Genomic DNA, 10,270 nt, shown 5'->3' with positions numbered 1-10,270 from the left:
CTGTGCAGTCATTTTTGGTTACCTGGCATATAACCAGGATCTATGGAAAAAAAGTCAGGCAAAGTTAGGTCACAGGAAAAAGCTGCTTGAGAGTCAGAAACAGAAAACTTGTTCTTTCCAAATCTTAATCAAGGCTGAGACCTGCCAACTTATGGTTTTTAAAAGCAAAATAATTTCTGGGAGTCAAAAATAAATTAAAAGCAAATGAGTTGGAAGAGTTAAAACAAGTTGCTGGCCCATGTTGCTTCTGCTCCTTACCCTATGAGCACAAGAAAACCCAACCAAGTAATTTTTTTTCTAAAACCATTGACCTTAGAGTTCAAAGACCTATAAATAGCATTCACCAGTATTGTGAAACACAGCAATTTAGAAATAATCACCAAAGGCATACTTTCATCGTCGTTATGTATATTTTTTGAAACATGTTTAAATAGTTTTTTCAGGGGGAAAAAGAAAACAATGCTGCCATAACCACAAATCTCATTCCACAAATACAAGGCAGCACAATCAATAAAAAGACTGTTCAGGGTGCCCACTTTTACCTTACCAGCATTGCTTACCAACACCCTTTTCCAAATGAATTCAAACAGTAGCCAATAATAACCTCAAACTTGGAATAACAGGATCCCAAGAGCATTCACTGTCATAGCCTCCTAAATCTGTCCCCAAACCATTTCTCAGTGGGCATGTCTACATGTGTGCTTTAACGCATAGTAGCCTATTCTACTGCACATTAAAAATGTGCTAAGACGCTAATGCACGGTAAAAATCGGCTGCGGCACATTAGGCATCATTAAAAAAAAGCATGCGCTTTCGTTACTGTACATTAGGACAACCTAATGTGCATTTATTTAATACTTTACATTAGAGGTATAACATTTAATGTGCTTTTGCTACTGCGCACTAATGAATGTGTAGACACGCCCAAGTTTTCCTTTTCTTTTTGAGTTTGTAGGGCTGCCAGAATGGGATGCTCCTGGACTCAGTAACGGGTTGAGTTGAAGCTTTCAGGTGTGATATTTATTGTGGAGGGAGGCATCCTGGCTGAGAGACTTGGATTGTGAACACAGTGCTAGTAGCTGGGGCATGAGATTCCCCTTCTTTTCAGAGCGGGATAGTGGCTACGGGCATAGCGGGCACCTCAGGGGCCATCTTTTCATTTGGATAATTTTGCACTCTTAGTCATTAACTTCTCAGCCCTTTGCTAGGATTTTGCATAAGACCTCTTTCCATTCCCCATGCCCTCCCAAGAGGGAATCACTGTGGCTTCTTAGGAAGCTTGTCTTGGGCATTCAGGGCACTCATACATGTGCCCAACACATGCTCCAACACCTTCTGTTCAGGGTCCCCACTAATTAGCAGACTAGATTAATTAGAAGTTTTCAACAGCCTTCGCATAGGTGTATTCAGTGTCCCCATGTTTCAAAGCAGTAGTGGGGGCACTTTCACTAAGGCTCATTGAACAAGCTTTAGTTAAAGTACCTCCGCTGCCATTTTGAAATGCAGGGATGCTGACTACACAAGATGCTGTGAGCATTTTAATTAGAGCATCTCTCAGGAGCTGCTCTAATTAACCCCCCTCCCTGGAGCATGTGTAAAGATACCCTGTGATGGTGGAGTGTGCTGGAGCCTGTTAACACTTCTTGAGGGTGTGCACAGGGGGCCACTGGGAGCCATTTTAATAGAACAGGTGCAAAAGGGCAGCAGCTGTTGCATTCTAGCTTTTAGGTGTGAACGTGCTGAGAACAATACAAACTAGCAGAATTACACCCATTTGACCAGGACAGCAAGCAAGAAGCCTGAAGTGGTGTTACAGCTGGCAGCAAATTGATTGCATTTGTATCATTCTTAGGTCATTCGCTTCCTGGCCCCTTCACTAGAGTTTTGCACAGGCACAAAACTGTGGGAGTGACAGGGTCAGTCTGCAAGTTCGTTCTTTTCTGAGCATTTGCATCGGCATCCTTTTGGGTCACTTCATGAGACTAACTCCACCCAGCTCCTTTCCCACTGAAAGGCCAGCAACACAGCTGAGACACAGCACACTGTAGGCACTGTGCTTCTAGGAACCGCAGGACCTCTGGAAGTCATACCTCTCATTTACCAGTCATTAAGACATGCTCCTTTCCAACCGCACATCAGACTGTCCATTTCTTGGCCCCACAGACCTGCCACTGTCCCCCTCCAACCCAATCTTTGGTCCAGGGACCTTTCTAATTTTGCTAGGGGGATCCTCAGTTCCCAAACCTAAGGAGGATAGGAAAGCACAGATGGCCATTCTGCAAACCTTTTCTTGACGTGCTCAGCAGTACAGCATTTTGTCCCACAACGCTATTTATCTTGTACGCAGTCACTAGCATTGTTCCTTTTCCCCTTGAAATTCAAAGAACACAGCCAAAGATTAAAGCAGAAATGCACGTCACAGCACAATGTCTGCATCACCAGAGCAGCCCACAGTTATATTTGCTACCAGGCCAAGCCTGCATGCATGCCGTTGCACATCTCAGAGTGTGCCCATGTTGCCCAGGACCTCCTATGGCAGGGCCACCCCCTCCTGCTTCATGGCCACATTGAGTAATGAGCGACACAGCACCCAGCGCTGTAGCCAGGTAGCTCGACAACCCAGTTCCTGAGAAGTGGGGCAATGCAGGGGAGGCGGAGGATGGAAGACACAAGGGAGGCAGTGTCATCTCAGCCCCAGGTGGGCTACGGAGGTGTCCACGTGTCCTTGCACAGTGTGACAGTCAGCGGAGCAGGTGTCCTTGGGCAGCCTGGAGCAGTAGCTTACTTCATCTCGTACCTCTTCTCCGTGCACCACCTCAGAGGTGCTCAGCCTGAGCGGGGAAGGGGCAGTAGCTACTTTTGGCCAAGATCACTTCAGGGGAGAGGGCAGAAGAGCAAATAATCATTTCCTGAGAGTCTCACCCAGCATAGAAACTGCATATGGTGCTGGGTGATGCAAGTGTTGAGGAGACGGGGGCACAGCTGCAGCACCTGAGCAAGAGCCCCAGTGCAAAGGCTATAGTGGCCCCTGATCCTTCTCCTATCTAGGAGTAGGGAGAGCTAGACACATGGCTCAGGACCTGTTTGGAAGGGTCTGGGAGACAAGTCCTCCTCATGTCAAAGCTAGGAACCAGGATGACTCTGCACAGGAAAGGGAACTGTCCTTCCATATACTCTTTGTCCAATTAGGCAACTGGGAAGACCTCCCCAGCATGGTAGAAAAAGGGTTAATTCATAAATTTACTCCTCCCTCCCATTCCCCACCCCTCTTCAACCCTCCCCCCCCCAAAAAAACCAAAACAACCCCCACCCCCAAGGGTTGTTTGATGATCAGGCCTGTCTTAAAATATAAAGATCAGCAAAGGAGTGAATATCCCGGGAAGACAGGGATCTGCCTGAAAAAAAATAAATGAATGTCTTACCAACTGATGTATGCACATTCCCCATAGTGAGCATTTCATGCAAAGTGGACCCAGTGAGGGAAGGCCTGCCTCAGTGACAAAGTTTTACTAGATACCCCAGGAAGGCAGAGAACACAGTGACAATATCCTAAAAGGCCAGGAGAGCAAGGAAGAAAAAGGGGGCATCTGGCTGCATGTTTGTGTATGCACCTGGGACTGGATGACCGTTTGCAAGAGGACTTTGGAGGCATGCCCCCCTAGTTTTACTCCCCCCCCCTTTTGTTAGGTGCATCACTTAGCCCTGTTGTCTCCTCTACCCCAACCACAGCCCAGTCAGGAAACTCCTCTTTGAAGAGAGAGAGGGGGAAGCAGATGCATTAGAGACCAGGTACAGGATCCCCACCCTCAGTGCTCAGGGAGGCCGAGGCATGGGCTAGCAGCATTTCCCCCTCATTGATTGCAAGGCTCCAGTCCCTGTGGGTTCGCTGATGCCGGGTCAGGGCAGAGCTCGTACAGAAACACTTCCCACACACGGTGCAGCCATAGGGTCTCTCGCCTGTGTGGATCCTCTGATGGACGGTGAGCTGAGAGCGCTTGCAAAAGCTCTTCCCGCACTGCGGGCAGGGGAACGGCTTCTCCCCCGTGTGAATGCGCTGGTGGGCAGCTAGCCCCGAGCGCCACGTGAAGCTTTTCCCGCACTCGGCACATGGGAATGGCTTCTCCCCGGTGTGGATGCTCTGGTGGATGATGAGCCCCGAGCGATGGCAGAAGCTCTCCCCACACTGGGAGCAGGAGAACGGCTTCTCCCCCATGTGCAGGCGCAGGTGGATCCAGAGTGCCTGCTGCTGGGGAAAGCTTTTCCCGCATTCCCCACAGTGGTACGGCTTCTCCCCGGTGTGGAGGTGCTGGTGCACTTGCAGATGATGCTGCTGGGTGAAGCTCTTCCCACACTCGGTGCAGTGATAAGGCCTCTCCCCCGTGTGCACGCGCCGGTGGTCCTGGAGGTGATGTTGCTGGGTGAAGCTCTTCCCACACTCGGGGCAGCCATAGGGCTTCTCCCCTCGGTGGAGGCGCTGGTGGACACGGATGTGCGACCTCTGGGCAAAGCTCTTCCCGCACTCTGGGCACAGGTAGGGGCGCTCCCCCGAGTGTGTCCTCTGGTGCCGGATGAGAAGCGATTTATATTGGAAGCTCTTCTCGCACTCAGGGCAGGGGTGGGCAGCCTCCCTCCGGTGGGTCCTCCTGTGCACCCAGAGATCTTCTGCGTCCTTGAAGCTCTCGCCGCACGCCCCACATTTGTACAGCGCCTCCCCACTGGGAACCCCATCCTCCTGCCTACTCGGGTCTCTCTGCTCCTCAAATCCTTCCCTGCACACAGGGCTAGTTTGGGGCTTGGCTGCTGTCCATCCCGGCTGGGTGGATACATGCTTTGCTGCAAGCTCTTCTTCAGGAGGCTGCTGCTCCGCTCTGCTTGGGATCCCAGCACCTGCTTGGTGGAGAAAGCAATCCACAAGTTAGTCCCTGTCCTTCTGGAAAAAAAGGGCAAGCCCAGTTATGCCCCCATGCTGGGATGCACCTCAGAACAGGGCTGAGCTCTGATATTGGGTGCCTTAAAGGCTGGGAGAGAAAAGCCAAATTATGTCAAGCCTCTTCCCTCAAGGAAACCTTCTGGGAGGGGAGGGTTTTCAGTGGCTGAGCCAGGCCTGAAATGAGCTCTCCCTTCTGCAAAGAGCAGTTATGCTCCATGACGCAGCTCCTACCCAGGTGCTGGGACACAAGAAGGTGGCCTTTGACAACGTCTCCTGCCCCAGCATCCCAAGTTACAGGGGGACAGAGTGGGGAACATTTCCCTGTCCCTACATTATTGATGCGAGGGAATGGGAACACACACCTGCCTGGACAGCACAGATCAGACTAAGCTAGCTGAAGACAGGACCTTTGGGTCACAGCTTGTGTTAAGTTTGGAGGTGTTGGTCTGGGGCCCAAGCCATCCTCAGGACCAGGAAGGAGGCAGTATCACCAAGACTCACCTAGGGATGGGCCCTCGGACCACAAGCTCTCTCCAGCATCCTCACCATCAGAGACCCAGAGCTCCACGTCCCCTTGCTGGATGCAGCTGATTAAGGCTGGTGTGCGACCATGATGTCCTATTTCAGCAAATGTAGAAAGGGACATTATAGTTGGTTACTTAACATCCAGTACCCAACTGGGGTTTAAGGAAAGGATCTGATAGACTTAACTATCCTAATGGAGCCTTGAGGAAGAGGGAAGGTGGACATTTAGGATCCCGGAGGAGGCACAACCAGCAGAAACCCTGTCACCCAGATAAGCCGAAGGATAGCGGTATGAAATCTAAATTAATCACTCCTAAGTATATGTAGGTGCTTAAAAAAAAAAAAAGGTCAGAGAGACACTATGGAACATAGGCAAAGATGCATAGATCTGGGATGTACTAGAAGGAAAAAGGATAAAGTTTCTGCATGTTCAAGATACCAAATGGTGAATACTTATACAGACAAGAACAGTTTATGGTTCCAGGAAAGCTCCAGGTCACAGAATAGGAAAAAAAAAGGCTTTATTCTTGGTGAAGGTTTTCAGTGAATACTATTGGCTAGGCAGAGTCAGCGACTGGTAGATGACAAACTTGATAAAAGTAAGCCCCACCACCAAATACAGGGTCCACAGGTAGGGCATGACCAAACAGAAAAGGATGACTTGAGATCAACAGTAGATGCAAGTATCACAGCCATTCATACCAACAGAAAGATCATCATAGGAGCAAGTATGAATCCACAGGTTGATAAGTACTGCAAAGATTATGATGCAGGCCGGGGGCGGGGGTTATGGATATGGGCCAAAAGGAGGAGACCACATGTTCTTAGAGAATGTGCAAGTCCATTAGTATGGCATTGGTCAATAGTTTCCCTGAAGGGTAAGCTCCTCCAAAAGTGGTGGTCATCCAATGCACAGGAGGTTTTATAAATGATGATGAAGATTAAAAGATAAAATGGAAAATAGAGTCTGAAAGGGGATGCCATGTCAGACTGAAGTAGCATAAGACAAAGCCCTACTTGGTAACTTTGGGCTATTCCCCAAGATACACTAGAGAAGAGGAATACATGAGAAATGGCATTCCAGGACAAAAATCACCACGGTTGTTTGACAGCATCGAAGAAGTTCAGGTTTTGGCTGGTAATGCAGATGAAGTCAGGAGAGCACTAAGTACACTGGAAAAAAAAAAGAGAAGGTAAAGCAGCATGGCCAGATGTGCCATCACCAATGGCAAAGAATAAAGTGATGAAGGTAAGTAGTGGTTACAGTGTTTAATCCTGGAGACTGAAAAGGAAATAAAGCTTCCAGGTGAATGCTGACCAAGTATAACACACTATTCTTTCTCAAAAGACAAAGGTAGGAAATAGCATTCCAGTGACAGGAGAATCAAGTTACGTTGCCACTCTTTGAAAATGTATGAAAAGATCATTACAGGTAGACCCAAGGGCATTATAGGACATCAGAAATAATTAGCTTGATTTCAGAGGTAAGTCAGGGGGGAAAAAAGCATGAACAAGACCCTTTAAGAGGAAATATGGCGATCTAGAAAAAGGGTTTGAGCAGGTCCCAGAAGTACTACAACGGAGCTTAACACAACACTTCCCCATCTCGTGCAAAAAAATCTGTACTCTGCAAAGGCCAGGACTTCATGGAGCCGGTCCCCAACAAATCCATTTCTAAGCACTTGGAGGAGAAAAAAGGTGATCAGGAACCACCAGCATGGATTCACCAGGGGCAAGTCATGCTTGACCAACCTGATTGGCTCCTATGATGAGGTGACTGGCTCTGTGGATGTGGTGTACCTTGATTTTAGCAAGGCTTTTGATATGGTCTTCAACGACATTCTCCCAGGTGAGCGAAGGAAGTCCGGGCTGGATGAATGGACTGTAAGGTGGATAGAAAACTGGCTGGAGCATCGGGCTCAAAGGGTAGTAATTAATGGCTCTAGGTCTAGTTGGCACCCGGTATCAAGTGGAGGGGGCTGGGGGACATGAATTATAAGGAAAGGCTAAGGAAATTGGGTTTATTTAGCCTAAAGAAGGGGAGAATGAAAGGGGATTGAATAGCAGCCTTCAACTCCCTGCAGGGAGGTTCAAAAGAGAATGGAGCTGGGCTGTTCTCAGTGGTGGCCGATGACAGGACAACGAGCAATGTTCCCAAGTTGCAGCAAGGGAAGTTGAGGTTAGATATTAGGAAGAATTGTCTCACTAGGAGGGTAGGAAAACACTGGAACAGGCTTCCCAGAGAGGTTGTGGAATCTCCATCCTTTAATGTTTTTAAGACCCAGCTCGACAAAGCCTTGGGTGGGATGATCCAGCTGGGGACAGTCCTACTTTGAGAAGGGGGATGGACTACATGCAACCTCCTGAAGTTCCTTCCAACCCTAATTTTTCTATGATACTATGACTTAGCATAGACATGACTTCATGGTCCATTATAATCTTCCTGATACTAGCTATCCCTTGCACTTCACAGGTAATAAGGACCCTTCTTAGCAAGGTTTTATTCCATCTGCTATTTAGTTCAGCTGCATCTGTTTCTGCCTCAGAGGCCTGAGGAAGGCTTCTGCAATACCTGATTCTTGCCAACTGTATCATCCACAAGGATTCCTCTCTTTTGCATATCTCCTGGGCCTTCATGGCAACATCGCCTCAGCACTATGAAGCTTTAGAGAGCAATCAGTTTCACCATAAAGGGAAGGGGCCAAAAGTAAAATGTGGCAAAGACAAAATCTATGGTTTGTGGAGATGCAATAAAGAAATAGTAGCCAAAGCATCTATGGACTCTGGGAAAGAAGCAGTTGGGCTATATTGTTTATAAGAAAATATCCCTAGAGGATGAGTCAAGGGAACAGAAGCACCATGCGTCGAAACAGAAGATGCTGGTTAAAACTTTCTTTATAGGATTGTGAAATATTTCAACAATTTACAATAGAAAAAGAGAAGGAGGAAGTGAGAACCATCACCAAAGGCTGTTCCTTGGGGGATGATTTATATCCAACCCATTAGAGATGACAAGGAGGTGTTGAGCATACCAAGAGGAGTACATCTTGGTAAGGAATTACTGATAATGAAAGCACCAGGAGTTAGATCTTTCTTCTCAGGGCGCTTCCTCTTCATCTATCAGATGAAGGATGACATGGAATTATAAAACAGAACTAAGGCCCTGAGCAACAACAGAGCAGCATGAAGAAGAGGTTGAAACTGGCTGCCAACTTCACATAGAATAAGATGGGAAAAGGAGGAGGAAGAAGAGACATTTTTCACAAAGGTCCAGGGAGAAGCAAAAGCCTCGAGTATTACCCATAAAAACAAGGGCTTGGTAATTCCTCAGCATCTGGTCCCGGTAGAGCAGCTTGTCTTCATCTTCTAGCAGCTCCCACTCCTTCCGGGTGAAATACACAGCCACGTCCTCAAAGGCTTTCTGGAGCTGCAGACACAAGTGTTGGATATTCAGCCCCTTTTGTGGCACGTTTCCACCCCTATGCTGCCACAGCTGTTCCAGCAACACCCTCGGTGTGGATGCAGTGACCAAGAAGTGCCTTTGTAGGCTTCATCCAGGGAAGGAGTGCAACTCCTCCTCCTGTTGGTGCAGCCTCCTCATGTAGACACAGCCTATACCAACAGACAAACCAACATTGCTATACCAGCAGAGGTTTTGTGGAGCAAATGAGCCCCAAGTCTCACTCAGAGAAGCAGTTTCCATAACAGTCTCATAGGGAGAACAACTTTCCCTATAGGGATGGCTCTGGAAATGTATGCGTCTCCAGCCAGATACCTCCTCAGCGAAACCCAGAGCCCTGCAAAGCTGACCCAACGGTCTTCCTTTGCTTTTTATAGGACAGAGAGCTCTGAAGGGCCCAGAATTTCAAGGAATTGACTTGCCTGACACGCTAACATGTCCCTGCTGCTATCCTACCTCAGCCAGGGCTGCTGCAGCCATCCTCAACGGTCTCAGCAGAGGATTGGAAATCAAGTGCTGGGGAAGGAAGACAAAGAGATCACTGATTCCCAATGGTCTGTGATGGGCAGGAGCAGTCCAAATTCCTTCTGGGGTGAATCAACCTGGAAACAGGAAAGAGAGAGGATTGCAGCATTCAAACTCTATGCACAGCAACTACAGCATTCGTTACATTTTGGCGTCAGGATGCCCACGGCACAAGTCACACTTGAGGGCATGGAGGAGGATCCCCCAGATAGGAATGAGCCCTGGGGTTTCATCCTGATCAGATACAGGTGGTCAAATCTCTGGATGAGCCATGAGTGTCTACTCAGCTTTACTCTACAGACCCCCTCCTAACCCCCTTGGCAGTCCAAGGGGCAGAGATTAGTGGCAGCAGCTCTTTCTTATCTCCCAAAGCCTAACATGGGCTCTCTGAACACCCCACTTTAAGAGCCACTGAGCTCTGGCCACTTGGACTCTGGGACCAAGCAGTTCGGTCCAACCAACCCCAGCTCCGCGTGCTCCCTCTCTTAGAAAGATCTTCCAGCTCAGCTTCTGGAGTGGGACGAGACCTCTGCACAGGGATGGATCAAACCCCCAGGGCCATGAAGTGAAACAGCGTGAATCAGTGGCCTGCAGGGCAGCAGGCAGAGGTAGCACATCTCCAGGCCTAACGTCTGCAAGCAGCCTCAGTCTCTCCTTGTCCTGCTTTTCTCTGCACTTCCACCTGAAGTCAGGCAGAAGGTGGGGCAGGGGGTAATGCAGGATGTTTTTCCGTTGTCCCTCCAGCAGGCTGTTGCCACCTGGGAAGGCCTGAATTCAGCAGTGCTTCATTTATTCACATGCATTTTAGTCCATTGGAAGGGGATCCCAGA

General features: G+C 48.6%; 1 protein-coding gene across 6 annotated transcripts in view; it reads right to left on the bottom strand.

Moving 5' to 3' along the window:
• Positions 1 to 3,322: 3,322 nt before the first annotated feature.
• Positions 3,323 to 10,270, bottom strand: part of LOC149861890 (uncharacterized) — a 10,577-nt gene continuing 3,629 nt past the window's right edge. For 3 of the 6 annotated variants that reach the window (XM_090054690.1, XM_090054692.1, XM_090054691.1), the window contains 4 exons: positions 9,372 to 9,517; positions 8,756 to 8,882; positions 5,432 to 5,548; positions 3,323 to 4,890 (listed from right to left, as the gene is read on the bottom strand). In XM_090054690.1, the coding sequence (XP_089910816.1) occupies positions 3,779 to 4,890; positions 5,432 to 5,548; positions 8,756 to 8,882; positions 9,372 to 9,395 (1,380 nt within the window). In that variant the 5' untranslated portion in view covers positions 9,396 to 9,517 and the 3' untranslated portion in view covers positions 3,323 to 3,778. The remainder of the gene's footprint in view (positions 4,891 to 5,431; positions 5,549 to 8,755; positions 8,883 to 9,371; positions 9,518 to 10,270) is intronic. The other 3 variants (XM_090054686.1, XM_090054689.1, XM_090054688.1) reach the window with 2 other exon arrangements.

The sequence above is a fragment of the Crocodylus siamensis genome, chromosome 6 (assembly GCF_052110815.1).
Source record: "Crocodylus siamensis isolate JL-2025a chromosome 6, ASM5211081v1, whole genome shotgun sequence".
In the NCBI taxonomy this organism is placed as follows: Eukaryota; Metazoa; Chordata; order Crocodylia; family Crocodylidae; genus Crocodylus; species Crocodylus siamensis.
Note: the sequence above shows the minus strand (reverse complement) of the source record. Positions and strands in the feature narration are given on the sequence as shown.